General features: G+C 41.2%; 1 protein-coding gene across 2 annotated transcripts in view; it reads right to left on the bottom strand.

Annotated features, from left to right (window-relative positions):
• LOC119475507 (stAR-related lipid transfer protein 13-like) overlaps positions 1–16,554 on the bottom strand; it is a 66,613-nt gene that overhangs the window by 35,413 nt on the left and 14,646 nt on the right. The window contains exons 1-3 of one of the 2 annotated variants that reach the window (XM_037748290.1): positions 15,686–15,763; positions 14,341–14,520; positions 10,611–10,641 (exon numbers count right to left, since the gene is read on the bottom strand). In XM_037748290.1, the coding sequence (XP_037604218.1) occupies positions 10,611–10,641; positions 14,341–14,520; positions 15,686–15,703 (229 nt within the window). In that variant the 5' untranslated portion in view covers positions 15,704–15,763. Of the gene's footprint in view, positions 1–10,610; positions 10,642–14,340; positions 14,521–15,685; positions 15,764–16,554 lie in introns of those variants that run through there. The other variant, XM_037748287.1, reaches the window with a different exon arrangement.

The following is a 16,554-nucleotide window of genomic DNA, read 5'->3' as shown; positions in this document are numbered from 1 at the left end:
TTCAGGAACAACTGGCTTATAATCAGAACACTCTGACATAACTCTAAGAGGATTAAGTACCGTTGACATTTTCTACGTTTTCTTAAATCCTTTTAAACATTTACTACTGATGGTGAATGTATTGGGTTAAGCAAAAGAGTGACTGAAAAGATGCCCTGAAACATTTTCACTTTTGTGCAAAACTACTGCAAAGTTCATCTTAAATCTTCTATTGAGAAGACCTAGAATCTGCATCACTGATGAAAAGGCCCCAGATTAGTCTTTTTTTCTAAACTGCCTATATTTTAAAGGGGAACTCCACTGATTTTACACGTGAGCTTCAGATTACTCGACTTACTTGTCTACTCTGCCTGTGAAAATATTTGTATATTGTCTTCTGAGGCTCTGGATGGAGCGTTCTTAAATCTTAAATCTTAAATCTTAAATCTTAAATCTTTAATCTTGACTAATACTAGAGATTAAAAGTTTTTTAGTCTGTTTCTTGTGACTCCCTTAGATAGACTGTATATAAGAAGTGGACGTAGTCACCGTGACGTCACCCATTCGTTTGTGAACTATGGTTTTGAAGCCTGGACTTCGGCATTTTGGCCGTCATCATCTTGGTTTTTTGCAACCAGAAGGGACACGAGAGGGTGGAGCTAAGTACAACCGAACGCTGAATAAGACATTTTCAGGTGACCAAATAGGTTATAATTAACTTTCATGAAGTGAAAACACACTGTGAAAGGGTAAAAGTTGTAAGACGAAAACACGGACAACTCCCAGACCGGACATCGCTGTGGTAGCGACCTGTCAATCACAAGGTAGCCACGCCCTAAAGCATACCCTGCTTTATGGTATATATGACTCTAAATGGGACCATAATTTACTAAATGAACATCATGCTGTATTGAAGAAGACTTGAAACTAGCGATTGAGACCATAAACTCATGTTTACAATGTTTACTGAGGTAATAAATCAAGTGAGAAGTAGGTTCATTTTCTCATAGACTTCTATACAATCAGACTTCTTTTTGCAACCAGAGGAGTCGCCCCCTGCTGGCTATTAGAAAGAATGCAACTTTAAGGCACCTCCGCTTTGGCTTCACTTTTCGGACAGCCGAGTTGCCCACTGGCACAGCCAACGGTGACCATTAACAAAAGCATTGGTCACATTTTCTCATATAGACAGGGATCAGCCAGCTTATCAGAATGGATAACTGTTGAATAGTCTTACTGCTATTTAATTTTTTCTTTAATGAAAGGATGAAGGATGAAATGCCTTGTAGCACCGTCTCTATTGATGGAAATACAATCGGATGGGTGACAGAGACTGAACGTGACAGAAGAAATTGTAGAGACAGAGTGTGATTGTGGGTTGAGGTTGAGTGAGAAAGAAAAGAGCCACAGGTCAGAAATTAAACACTTCTGAGGGGAAAACCACGAAACTTCCAGTGACTTTGATCCAGGGTCAGTTTTGTATTCCTCCGCTGTGATGTTGACGGCTATGATATGTGGATGGTGAGCTGGTCCTTGAGGTCAACCTCTACTCCGGGCCGGGAGAGAAAACACCACAGGAACACTGTCTCACAGCGGCAGCCAATCAAAACACCAACCTAACACATTCCAGGGCTCGAACAGCCAATCAAAGCAGCACAATGGACGTGTTCCTCTGGACAGGACCGGGATCCGACTTTCAGAACAAATACACAGCAGAGCATGGGCGTCTCCACCGGGAGAGCAATCAGATCTCGCAGCGGTTATAGAAATGGACAGGGCTGGTTTGGAGAAGGCAGGTTTGGAGGAGGAGGAGGAGGAGGAGGAGGAGGAAGAGAAGGTGGAGCGGAGGGAGGAGATCGAGTTTCTCCCTCTTCTTCCTGTCAGGTCATTTCAGGTCGGGAAATTGTGTCAAATAATAAGCAGCATGATGAGTCCGAAATTCTGCACGAACTGCATGTGATGGTCACAAAGATCTCTTGTATTATCTGTGTCCAATGGTTAGAGATAATTTTACAAACAGAAAAAATCGATACGGCAGAGTATCGCAATATTGTATCGATACACAGACGTAAAGTATCATTCTTTTATTTTACTACATGGCTTTATTGAATACTTGATTCTGATTGGTCAATCAGCGTTCTAAGGTTTGTTATTTCTTTATAGCAGACTGTTGCTATGGACACAGTCCTGACGTCGGACTCTGGCGGACCGTTTTTGTGTCACAGTATTGATTTCTTAAGTAAGTAGACGTTTAATAAGTGGCATAATGTACAGCAATGCAAGACCCCGCCATGCAAAATGATTCAAATCGCAATACAATCGTGACTTTAAAGGTACTGTTTGTAACTTCTTACACGTATAAATCGGGTTGGTTTCTCATGCGCTCTCTCTACGCTGTTCCAACACAAACTACACGGAAGCACCAAAACCGCAAAGTTATATCTAGTGAAGCCCGACTTGCAAAACAGTGTCAACTCTTCCTGCTCCAGCCCCCCAACAGGCTGCCAGAAGACACAGGAGGAGACCGTAGCTTTGGTCTCCAGGGCCGGAGTCGATGCTGCTCTGCTCCTCTGCCTGCCTGCTTGACTTCACTCACACACCGCGCTCGTTCTCACTCGCTCCACCTCTCACGTGCATGCGCGCACACTACACACTGCAGAAGACGGAAGTCTGAAGCAGGACAACACAGTGTCAGCATTGATTCATGGAGAGACCTTCGTCTGGTCAGCTAACATTACTGCCAAGCAGGTGAGATATGGAGTGATATTGTGGTTTTAGTTGACGTGTGTCACCTCAATGTTTTGACCGATGCTCGTTCATGTCTATGTAGAGCGAGCGCGAGGGCGAGCAACAGGACGCTGACTTTCGTTGACTTAACGGCCACAGGTGTCGCTGTTAACAAGCAATTTCTGATTCTGACATAGAGTCCCTTTAAGTATTGTGATAATATTATATCTTGGGGCCTCTGGTGATTCCCTCCCCTATTTCTTAACGACTAAAACTTAAGTATTTCTAAATCACAATTACAAATTAAAACTGAATGCATTCATATATTGTAATTTTTAGCTGAATATTGAATCCATTTGTCCGTTCTGAACATGCAACATCTAGTTTCCAGGGTTTCCTGTCACTGACTCTCCTGCACTGTGATAGTATTACTGTAACAAGTCAGTAAGCACACAGATTCTGGGTTAGCGAGTTCAGGCTGATCAATGATTTAACAGATCACGTGATCAAAGGTTCCTCCTCTCTCCCAGCTTCCTTAAATTGATATGTCTGCTTAGCTCCTCTGTACCCTTCCTCCTCCTCTTCCTCTTCCTCCTCCTCCTCCTCTTCCTGCTCATTTGTCCTCCTCTTCATCCCTGCCACTGTCTCCCTGTCTTCTATTTTCAGCAACACTCAGTCATTCAGGCAAAGCTGCTGCTTAGCTCACTTGACTCTACTGTCTGAGACTGAAACACACACACACACACACACACACACACGCATGCATAACCCGCCCATACTTTACTGCATGTCACTTCACACTACTGCTTACTTGAAATCTTTGGGTGCACTGCAATCAAAATGAAACCAATGAGGAATCCAGACGGAGAATCATCTTCATACGACAGAAGCATTCCTCATCCTGTAAAATAAATTGTCTGCAGCTTGTTAACCTTCGGTGAGCAGCACCACCAGTCTGCTTAAAGTGGAAAACCTCAAGATTAAATGAAACCATTGAACAGATGGTACTGTGTGACCTTGACCTAAATTCCCAGCTCATACTATCTCTTTTCAGTGATCCCCGAGAGCACACACACACACACACACACCTAATCATCTCACTATGAATCACATAGTAATTCCATATGTTGCTCACTTCCTCGAAAAGCATTTCGACGAACAACGCTGTAGGATTCAAATCCCAACATCTGTTTATGTGTTCACTTGTGTTCTTTACTTTCAGCAACCCAACATGAGCTGAAAACTGTTTATTTAGCAAAAAAGTAGCTTCGCTGAAAAATAAAGTTGCTTCTGTATAATTAGAAACTTTTATGTAGAGATAGATAAAAGCTAAAAGAAGTAAAGGAACAAGCAAAACAATCTCAATTGCACATAGACATATGTCCTTTCTCATAGATCCATGCTTTAAACATGGAACAAATTTGTATTCAGAGGTGATATTGTTAACTTGACCCTTGACTTTGATACACCAGAGTGACGCAGGTGCTTCTTGCAAAAGCAAAGGCAGTGAAGACTCAGCAAGAGAGGAAATCAGAAGGGGAAGACAGACGATGGTGGCACTGGAGATCCGAAAAGAGATGACCCAAAAAGTAAAACAATAAAGATGTGAAGTTGTCGTTGTTACAAGCTTTAAGACATTTGATGTTCCAGTGGAAGAAGGAGAACGTCTGAGTGGAAACGTTTCAGATTTTCCTTTCTGACATTTCAGTTTGATCTTCACTAAAATACAGCACAGTGGAACAGTGGCAATTCTAGACTTTTTTAGGGGTGATCAAGAACACCTGATTTCATCTCAGCACCCCTAAAAAATAATTATCAAACCCTCTTAGACCCGCGGGATTGCCGGTGATCCCGGCCGACATTACTGTCTTTAAGAGAGCGGGTTCAGACTTAACGCTAGAGTGAAGTGATATCGATATCTTATGAAACTACAAAACCTAAGGAATCCATTGCCATCAACCATGTCGTGTTGGCTTGTCAAGAAAAAGGCTAAATAACGCTCCAAAATTAGTCTTGGAATTGCATGAATTGGGTTTGACTCTTGTGGATCCAATGAACTGAATCGTCACCTGGTGCCTGAATTTTAAGTTTTCCATAAAGACGTTTCCACCATAACTTCACGCATAAAAGGCAGAAATTTGTGCATAAAAATACACCAGAATGCTGGAAATGAAGTGTTTGACACTTAAAATTTCCTGGAGGGCAGGATGTCAATATTTCTGCACCAGCCGTCGAGGAATGCTGGAAGTAGGTCAGGAGCTAATTCAAAGTGTCTATCCCCCATACTCTCTCTGTCCAGTAACAACAACAACAACTTCCTTTGTCTGTTGAAGTCTGTTGACATCGTCTGCCTCCTATTCTGGAGACTGGATCACCTACAGCAGGAGATGGCTATCACTGTGGCCTGCCTGAAGCCGGGGGGACACAAAGCAAAGGACCAAGGAGGAGAGATGATACAGATGGGAAATAAGGGAAACCAGGGCTGCGATATGGGAAGCAGACTGAGGTATAAAGTATGGAACTGAATAGGGAGGGGTAGACGTTGTATTTGGAGACAGACGTGGGGGTTTGAAAGCTGAGTGCGGAGGGCTACGGGGTGCAGGCTATGGTATGGAAGGAGCAGGACCTGGGGCAGGACCGGGAGGGGAAACAATAGCTAATGGACACGGCGGAAACTCCACAGGTCATGGGAGTGCAGATCACATGCTGATAGGAGGCCTTGTTGCTGAGTATCTCATTTTAAGGGCACTTAGACGCGATACACATATAGTGAGGTTTTTAGCTGTTCAAATAAGCATTTTAGCAGGAAAATCCTCAAGGACCAACCTCCGTCCTCAAGCCTTTTTCTCTGTGCTAGTATAGGGTTGCAGGACCACACACAAACACACAAGTGTGTCCACAAATATGCACTCATATGTGTGTCTCCAAACACACATGACAACACACACACACACACACACAAATACACAAGTAGTAGAGTTTTACAATCTTTCAGCTCATTGTTTTGGTTTTATGGCCAGTAACTGTTACTGTTTTGGTTACTGTGTTGTTTCCAGTCGTAGCCGGTAATCAACTCTATCTGTATGCTGCCCACCCAGCGCCAAACAACAAACACAGTTAGCAACTAGCTGGTGAACATAGTGGAGTATTTAGCAGCTAAAGAGCCAGATATTTCCCTGTGGAGTTGGTGGACACCAAACACAGAGCTAAAAGAACTGTGAATAGACGGGGTACACAAACATATCTCCAAATGAATGCTAACATTGCTCCGTATCTGCTGGATGTCGAAATGGGCAACTCTTTCCTGACACATTCATCATAACAAATGTAGAAGGCGTTTACAGCTTGTGTGTGTTACTAATTTATATGATAACTAAATTTAATAAAAAGTAAAATAACGGTTTGGGACTTTGTTATAAAGTTACAATTAAGATTGAGAGAGTTAAGAGAGGTTAGGCTTTCAGGATAGTATAACAATGTAGTTGTACAGTAAATGTGTGTGTTTATTTGTAGAGCTGCTACGATTAATCGATTAGTTGTCAACTATTAAATTAATCTGCAACTATTTTGATAATCCATTAATCGGTTTGAGTAATTTTTTAAGAAAAAAAAAAGTAAATATTCTCTGATTCCTGTAGGGTTGTCAACCAATTTTCTAAGTTCTAATATATATTCGAATTGACAAAAAAAAAACTAATATTTGAATATGAAAATGAATATTCTATAGCAAGTAAACTTTCAGGCAATCTCCTGGTAGTAAACTTAATATCTTTGAGTTGGGGACAAAACAAGACATTTGAGGACGTCATCTTGGGACACTGATGAACATTTTTCCCAATTTTCTGACATTTTTTAGACCAAACTAATCCATTAATGAAGAAAATAATCGACAGATTAATCAACAATGAAAATAATTGTTTATGTACTGATGCATTTGCCAGTCGTGTTGCATTTGTGTTCATTACACATGGAGAAAGAATGCAGTGGAGACAACACACAAAACTCATAGGGAGGTTTAGGGAGGCAGAAATACTATCATGCAATACAGTAAAGCGTTACGGTGAAACAAATCAACATGGAAAATAGATCGGGAAACAAAAGAAATCACTGTGGGGGTCGAGTTACAGTTTGAACGATCAGAAAAGACAGCAGAGGGCAGAAAGACAGAGGAAAAATGAAAAGGGAGAGGTGAGGGAAGACTGGGACGACAGCCAAATCCACTTCCAGACTTGTTAAAGCACTGCTGCAATATTCAACACACACACACACACACTAAGCACTGAGTTAATAAGGGACCTCCTAGCATCACAAACCTTTAATGCATGCACTCTGGTGGGTCTACACATCACAGCTACTATCACACACATGCACACACACACATATTAACACCCCAACAAGCCAGCGTCATTAAGTTATAAAGCTTTATTGCAAGTTAATTGCTGAGCCAACTGCTTTTCTGTGTGAGGTATCTTATGAATCACACATAGTGGCAGTAATAGAGGTTTAAACACATCCATGGCATTAATAGACACATGGACACACTGAACCCTCTGACACTTTTAGCACTTTTACAGTTAAATGATTATGAAGTGTGCGACTTAAGTAACAGCTAAAATGAGAGTAGAATATTTGCATGACGCTACCTCAAGGAAAATGTGTGTGAGAAGTCTGCTTGAGCCGTAAATCAGCGGAATCCCTCCAGTCAGACATATTAAAAACATATTTACAGACATGCAAGGGACATACTAAAAGAATTCACGGGCCATAGGTCGAGATTACCCCCAGCCTCACCGAGCGCTTTCCAATAACGTGATGGATTATATGTTTTTTTTATAATCCTGGACCGCAGTGAAAGTGTAGGGAATGTGTGTCGTTGTGTGATTGGTTCACGCCGAGGTCATTCGTAGCTTATCAGCTGCTTTAAAATAGCAGCACTCTTCTAAAATATCTTTGACCAGGGCAGTAGTAGTGTACTCGTCCAGAAACAATATAGAGCTGGAATGAACAGCTGGAACAAAACTATGTTCGGACTCAAACTCCCAATAATGAAATGTTTCAACTAGAAAAGCCAATGTATATAATGCATATATAGGATCTACTGTACATGAAGAGTTGTATTCACACAGAATCATTTCTGTTAATTTAGATATTGCCAGATGCATTTTAGATTATTTTTTCCAATATGCATATTACAGTATTCTGTGATGAAACCGGTGGGCAACCTCTGGGGTCTGAGAAGTGAAGCCAATGCCTTAAACTTGCATTCTTTCTAATAGCCAGCAGGGGGCGACTCCTCTGGTTGCAAAAAGAAGTCTGATTGTATAGAAGTCTATGAGAAAATGAGCCTACTTCTCACTTGATTTATTACTTCAGTAAACATTGTAAACATAAGTTTATGGTCTCAATCACTAGTTTCAAGTCTTCTTCAATACAGCATGATGTTCATTTAGTAAATTATGATCCCATTTAGAGTCAAATAGACCATAAAGCAGGGGATGCTTTAGGGTGTGGCTACCATGTGATTGACAGGTCGCTACCACGGCGTTGTCCGGTCTGGGAGTTGTCAGTTTTTTTGGTCTTAGAACTTTAACCCTTTCACAGTGTGTTCAGTTCATGAAAGTTAATTATAACATTTTTGGTTGCCTAAAAATGTCTTATTCAGCGTTCGGTTGTACTTAGCTCCACCCTCTAGTCTCACTTCTGGTTGCAAAAAACAAGATGATGACAGCCAAAAACCAAGATGGCAACGGCCAAAATGTCAAACTTGAGTCGTCAAAACGGCAGTCCACAAACCAACGGGTGACGTCACGGTGACTACGTCACCTTCTTCTATAAAGTCTATGGATGAAACCAATAATTTTTAATATACAGTTATGCACTGAGGAGTGACAGAGTTATCGTTATTGATCAAAGGTGGGGCAAAGTAATTGTTTTGTAAGTCATAAGTAGATCTCAAGTCTTGACTATGAAGTCCCAAGTCAAGTGCCAAGTCAAGACCAACAAGTCCAGAGTTGAGTCCAAGTCCTAAACTTTCTGTTTCAAGTTCTAAACAAGTGTGCTTTTTGTCAGTCTGCTGGTCAGCACTGCTGAATACACCTTTCCTTCCTGTGTGCGTAACTTGATTGGCTGCTTAGTATTCCAATTTTAGTTAAATGAAAATGAAGAATTGATTTGCTTTGTTCTTTTTTATGCCAATATTTTACATCTTTAAACTTGGGGAGGATATATCAAGTCATTCCATTCAAGTTTAGAATAGGGTTTACATGCTGATAAATCAGGTTTTGTGCACGTGTAGTAAAACTGAGGTAACAGTCGACACTGTCGAGGACGGTGACCTCAAAGATTAAGAGATCACCGAAATGCAAACTAACTTGAGATCAAGTAAAGCCCTTAAGCATTTATACAAAAATACTCTTCTGTTATTGCATATTAATTCTCCAGAAAAAAATGTATTGAAAATAAATCCTTTCATCATTGCAGGGATTAAAAACGTTTTCCTCAGGGCAGATTTGATTTAAACCACATACCTTCATGGCATGCATTCCCTCACACCCACAGACAAGTCACACTAAAAAAATACATCAAAAGATATATACGTGAAGGATGATTACAAAAATCTACAGCGTGATAAGGAGACCCCCCAGCAGAGGACACAGGTATGGACACCAGTAGTTCTGAGAGGAATTCCCTGTTTATCTGGCAGACTGAATGTCAGCTATGTGAGCAGAGATATGAGCATATCATATCCTGTCCCTCTGCAGCTAAAACACGGCCCACACAGGCCGACAAACACTTGATTGATTAGACAGGATTTCTGTCAAAGAGCCAAAGTGTTTCCTCGTATCAGAGGAGAAAATAAACGCTCTGAAGTGAGAAAACAAACCCGAAGCACGAAAGCCAAAACAATGAAACTAATCTACGCTCCTCGCTCAGCGCTGCCGTGTTTGTACGAAATGTTTCTGTCTCTCTCGCACATCTAACACACTCTCAACCTCGTCGTACACCACCGACAGCATCACCTCTGACCTGGGGCCTCATTACCCACACTGCACCCCTTCTCCATGGACTATCATTGACAGTAATGCGACCCTTGCTGACGGTCATCGGAGACACGCCGACATGGATGTGCAGGCTCACACACATACAGAAAAAACACACAAAAATAAACAATCCCCCAGCACGGCAACCCAGGGAGATGCGAGACATCTCCCTGGGTTGCCGTTAACTACAGTCGCCATGACGCCTGTGCATGTCAATCAAAAAAGGGACACTGAGGATAAGAGATATGGATAGGGGTCAGAGTTGGACTCATTAATCATCTCCTCAGACTCTCGTATCACTGTCTCTGGGAACTTGAGTCCCAGAGGGAAAAGAGGAAAAAAAAAGAGAAAAATTCAACACCAAAGGGAAAATAATTATATTAATGTTCTTTTTAACACAAGAGATATTTTCAATTAGAAAACCTGTTTTTGTTCTGTTGAAAGTATGATAAGCTTCCGAGTGTTATCACGAGACAAATTCCACCAAACCAAAACCTCAAAGCACAAAGTATTTGTTTTTTTGTATGAGCGCGCCCGCATATCTTTGTTTATGCACCTGAATATGTGTTGTGTATGTGTACAGGGAAGACTGTGTGTGTGTGTCTGTTTGTGTGTGTGTGTGTGTGTGTGTGTGTGTGTGTGTGTGTGTGTGTGTGTGTGTGTGTGTGTTATAGTAGAAACAGTATATCATTACTTCTGGGTGGTTGAGGTTTGACAAACTGGCTGGGAATCCTGTGGGAGACATTCCCAGAAGTCCGGTTTTATCCCAAAGCGGGAATGCAAACAATCCAACTGAATGGACACTGAATACACACACAAGCCCCCCCCTCACACACACTCACCACACTTTAAAGGTTATCATACCTGCTGATGCACTGGTCATCCTTACAGCAGCCTGACATGACAAAAGAGAAGAAAACACACAGTGAGTACAAACGCAAAAGCAATATAATATACAAACACTTAGTGGATTCACATGAGCACTCGCAAGTTTTGGAGAATGTAAACTCAACATCCGCCAAAGGTAATGACTCAGTTTCCCTGATACACACTCTCCTCGTACAGAAGCAGCAGCTACGCTGGGAAAATGACCCAAACTTCAAATCTGGTTCAACCAACAGAAACAGATTTCCTGAGTGTTTATGCCACACGATCATATGAAAACCCACCAAGCCCTAACAGTTTATCTGTTTGAATATCAACCAGAGATTTATTGGAATTAAAAGTGAAGAACATGCTGTTTAATTGGGTGACACACCCACTTGATGAATGAGACTGAAGCCGCGTTCAGGAAAAACAACTTAAATCATAATAAATGATGCAATCAAATTAGAGAAAATTGGAAAGGATATTGCATTTGTGTGTGTGTGTTTCTGTGTCCCAGAATCCACAGGAATTGAAAACAAATAAGATCAGGGAATTTAATGTCCCAGATTTATTCCCGAACCAGTGTGTGAAACATTATCAAAACACAGTGTTTCATGAATGCTGCCGCTGTCATAGGAAAACCCCACATCCTTACAAAGGTCTTCAGGAGCAGGGATTCCCCAAATGATGAACCTGCAGTTTTACAATTACACAGGAAATTCAGCATGATTCCCCGTGGGCTTCCCTCACCTCTGAAAACATGTACTGTAAATAACTAAACAAAAAAGGCATCATCTCACCTGTCAATTCAAGTTTTAAAAAGACAAGAGGTGTACTAACATTTGAATTTCATATAAAATCAGTGATTTAGATAGTTGTTTGAAAATAGCAGGAAATTCTTTATCAGTGTAAAGATCTTTCTAATCGTTGATTAGTTGATTTCAACTAATAATCAGAGGCTCAACACACAGCATGTATGAAATAGCAGCCATCTCACCAAAACAAAATAAAGGTGAACACAAAGTGAAGGTGACATGTCACAATGTAATGAATACTGAACAATGAAATGCTCAATGCTTTGCTCTAAAAAATGATAAAGCAATGACAACAAAAATTTTACAAATATACAAATATGTGTCTATGTGTATATGAGTCGAGAAGAACACTATGTCTGTGTGTGTGTGTGTGTGTGTGCATGCATGTATGTGTGTCCATGTCAGTTTGGACAGCTGTACTTTATCAGTCACGGCTGGGGGAAAATAAACCCACTCCTTAGCATCAGTCTGATCCCACGGCCCCTGCTGCTCGCTCTGCCTACCTACACTTTCACACACAACACACACACATCCTCAACTAATAATTCCGATCGACTGCACGCTGACCAAAGGCATATACCACTGTATTCTGCAGAGGCATCTGTGTGAGCACTGATTTGGTGATTTGCAGCTCAAAACCCAGTTAGTTGTTTGTGCTGTTTTGAAGATGTAAAGACATCTCGGTAAAACTGGGATATATTTGGTGGAAAAGTGAAAGTTTGTCAGATTTCTAACATTTTACATATAATTGCTGTTTAAACAGCATTAAAATGACAATATTTTAATGTTTATGGTTAGTTAAATACTCAATTTTCTTAAAGAAAACAAACTTTTCAACTAAATTTAGCAGACATTCAGATGTCTAGACCTCTTTAACAAGGAATTCCCAGTAAGCGTGGGTCATAAGCTTGCATTGATTAAGTCCCTGCCCTTTGTACACATCGCCCATTGCTACTACCAATTAGATGGTTTAGTGAAGTCCTCGGATTGGCACCGAGAAGTACCTGCAAACCACCAAACATTGTTTATGGGGAGCATGTAAGCTGTAATGAAGGTATACCAAATATTGAGAAATTCTGACTCTCAGTAACATTTTTGTGGTCTTACAAAACAATCCCAACTCAAGGTCCACTTACTAGCTTTTTCCAGAGCTTTTAATCATGCGTTCTGTCAAACTACTATTTCCAATATCAAGACTGAAATGTCATGCTCAACTATTGAGAGAAAATGGACGAGAAGTCTAAAAGGAGCAGTGTGTAGGATCTGGCGGTATTTAGAGGTGAGTTTGCAGATTATAACCAACTGAAGCCTCTCCGCTGTGCCAAGCGTAGAGTGTGTGTGTACGTGGTAAGTGAGAGGTGAAGCAAGAGAGAGAGTGTCGGCGACGGCAGCAGCGGGTAACGTTATCGACTCCGGCACAAGCAGGAAAAGTTAATAGAGTTTGGTTTGTCCGTTCTGGGCTACTGTAGAGACATGGCGGTGCAAAATAGGCGTACTCCATGGATATAAATGTCTCATTCTAATGTATCGAAAAAACAACAATTCTTATTATCAGGTGATTATACACTAAAGAAAACATACTTATTAATATTGTATTCAATTTCTGCCAATAGAGCCCCCTAAATGTTACACACTGGTCCTTTAAAAGCGCTAAAAGCAACTGCCAACAGAGCCATATCCATGACAACTGAGCAAACTCCATCCACTGATGAAAACCAGGTGATGTGGTTGAAAGCTGCAGGAAAAGCTAGTAAGTGGACCTTGAATTGGCATTGTTTGACAAACTACTATTTCCATTGTCAAGAATAAACTTTCTAGATTAATGTTTTTGTTATTAACATTTATAAAATATCAAAATCAATTAAATTATTTCTTCATTTTTTTGCTCTTTACCTCCCCTCATCTGGCTGACAGTTGCACCTGCTGAGCAGTCGTGTATTTTCGGTAGTTTTTGTTGTTGCCGCAGTGCTGACTCACTGAAAAAGCTGACCTTGCATACTGCAAGAGCTGTCTCATCCTTCTATTTCACCTTATTTACACAACAGCAGGGGGACTTGCAGACTGGACAGAAGCCCGGAGAAAGGGAGGAGAGAGAAGAAACGGGACGGGGGGAAATTGAGACTTTACAAGAAATAGTTAAAAGAGAAAGTGAGAAAAAACACAGATTTTCCAGTAAAGAGCTTTGGGGAGAAATTCCCAGTGGAAGACAAAGAATATAACAAGGCAGTGCAAAGATCAGTTTGTCCCAAAAACCAACAAGTCCCTGTCCACAATATACAGCACAAAATAGGCCTTCACTCAAAAGATGTGACAAATTGAGTTTAGTAGACATCAAGACCTTTCCTCAGATGGTTGACTGATCAACTTATATCAATCAGTCGAGTCTCTGAAGCTCTTGTCTGCACGGTCAGCTGCAAAGTGTTAGAGCGTCCACGCTGTTTCTAAAGCACGAGTTAAGAGCAGGTTTCAGTCTGTAAGCTGATCAAATTGAGGGTAAATCGCAGACGTCAAATCTGCTTGTGAGTGGTAACCTGACGTAATAATCAGCTGAGAAAAACTGGGCCAAAGTGGTTTTCACATAGGAGAAGCTGCAGTGGACTGTAGCCTAGTTGCATTTGTGATTAAATAAAGTATTCAGGGCACATTTCAGGTTGGGTTAGTTTTGGCAAATGGATGTTTTTCTGTATCTTTCCAAAGAGCTTGCAATCTATAATGTGTAGTGAGTAGTAAGCAGGAAGTAGCATACACAAACACTCATTATAGTTACTCATTTTTGACCACAAAGTCCCTCCAGACATATAACTAAACAAGTTGTTGCCATGAAGTTCAGAGTTTTGGCAGACTGACCCAACATTTTTAGTGTAACTCCCAAACACTCCCAGACACACCCACAGAAGTACAGTCTCGCTCACCCTGGCCCGTCGAGCGTGTAGATGTGTAGGGGACGAGAGGGACGAGCGGGTCAGCGGTCTGCTGCGGGTCAAAGGTCGCGAGCGCCGCCTGGTCAGTGGCTCAGGCCTGTCTGGAGCTCTGGAGGTTTCCTGATCGTGACTCAGCGCACGGCTCGCCGTCCTGCCCGCAGCCGGAGCATCCTAGGAGGACAAAGAAGAAGGAGTCAGATAGAGGGCACAGAAAAGGTGCTCCTTTAACCCAACACAAGATACTGTAACGCTAACTGAGATTGAATGTTCCTTATTGGCCTTGGAAGTTGACAAAAACAACCTTTTCTGGAGCTCTCGATCATATTACATGATCTTCCTCGGCAGGTGATGTTGCCCAGTGGTCAAAATTCAGTGAAAATTTAAATTTTTAATGAGCAGTTAAAGTTGCAGTGTGTAGGATCTGGGGGCATCAAGTGGTGAGGTTGAATATTGCCGCCAACTAAAACTTCTCACGTGTGCCAACCGTGTTGGAGAACTACGGTGGCCCACGTGAAAACTTGAAAAGGCAAAAATGTTATTAATATTATATTCCATTTCTGCCATAGATACCCTTAATTGTTACACACTGGTCCTTTAAAGGACTTCTCGTCCATGTTAGCTTCAAATTTGAAACTGAAAGTTCAGTCTTGACCTTGGAAACAGCAGTTGACAAATACAATCACATCAAAAGGCCCATCCTGTAACTTTTAAGGCAATGCAAGAAATCCTTAAAAGTTCCCAGAATAAAAGGAAGTTTGAACATCTCCTGGGAAACTCCAACTGCGTAGGAAGATCATGTCATATAATCAAAAGATCCAGAAAAAGCTGCTGAGTGGACTCTGGGGAGAGGTTGTTTTTGTCAACTACAAAACTAATATCATGAATAAGGCTAAACACAGTCAAAAGGTCAAATACCCACACAAATAAACACATCCAGCATTTTTACCTCAGTATAAAATCATCAATTGTTGTTAAACAGTTGTTGAACATGGGTAAAATGATCCTCATGTAAACTGTATTCTTACAGCTAGTGGTTCTCAAGGTGACAATATATTGTGTAAAGCCCATTAGTTATTGTTTTCCCTCTCTTTCTCCTCCACAAACAGAATATACATTTTGAATATGTCCTCTGTATGTCTTTATAAGAAACTCTTCTTCTGTTTCATCATAATGCTGTCAAGACAACTGACATACAGTTTAAACTGCTATCCATTCCTGTCATTTATTGTCCTGTTTGTTAATATTTATTGCAGTAATGTCTCAAAATAAATGCAAGACATACTGTAGCACCTTTAATATCAGTCTCTATGTAGCTGTGTGTCCTCCAGTCTCTTACCCTGGTCCCTGTCGTCATGTAACCTGCCTCTTCAGCAGCACTCTGTATCTCTGTTTGATTTCGGTGGAGTATTTAGTGAAGCTGGTGCTGGTGGGGAGTGTTTGAAGATATAAGACACTGCTGATGATGTGTCTGCCCTTCTCTCATTCTGAAAAATCCCCACCTTATCCAGCCCATTCTTGTCCCCTCTGTATCTCCGCTCAGTGACAACACTGGAAAGTCCATCCGTGCTTGACCTCATGACTCAACTACTGTACCACTTCAGTGGGAAGACCCGCCGCCGCTGTGCTTCCCGCTCTCCCCTCCCGTTCCAGCACTGAGTCGATAACATGGACGTGTGTGAAAATGTGAGCGTGTGTAACTGAAAGTGAAGGAGGAATGGCATAAATTTCCGTAAACAGCGTGCAAGAATCCAATCTTCAAAATGCATGCGCAGAGAGACACATTTTCCCTTCATTGCAACGTACAATGCTTGTCTGTGTAGAAAATTCCCTTTCTGACCCCGTGGAGCATTTCCATCATAGAGATGACATGATGCCGTTGCTAATTTTCTAACTATGCGGTCACAGTTAGATAACAACATCAGGCACACTGTGTCCCCAAAACACACAGTTCAAACTGAAAGTCAGTCAATTTCTCATCTGAATTTCTAATTTTGGCGTGACTCTATTTCCACATTTGTAACTCTTAATTTAAGTGGTTTGTTAGATGAGCTTTTGTTTCTGTTCCGCTCTCTCATTCAACCAACAGGAATTTAATGGAGAAAATTCCCACATTGGAAAATCCATCTGTCAGAATACAAGTCGAAAGGCCTTGACACACCAAGTGTATGCTATAGTTAGAATATTTTCTATAGAATTTCTATAGGA

Source organism: Sebastes umbrosus, chromosome 17 (genome assembly GCF_015220745.1).
Source record: "Sebastes umbrosus isolate fSebUmb1 chromosome 17, fSebUmb1.pri, whole genome shotgun sequence".
Lineage (NCBI taxonomy): Eukaryota > Metazoa > Chordata > Actinopteri > Perciformes > Sebastidae > Sebastes > Sebastes umbrosus.
Note: the sequence above shows the minus strand (reverse complement) of the source record. Positions and strands in the feature narration are given on the sequence as shown.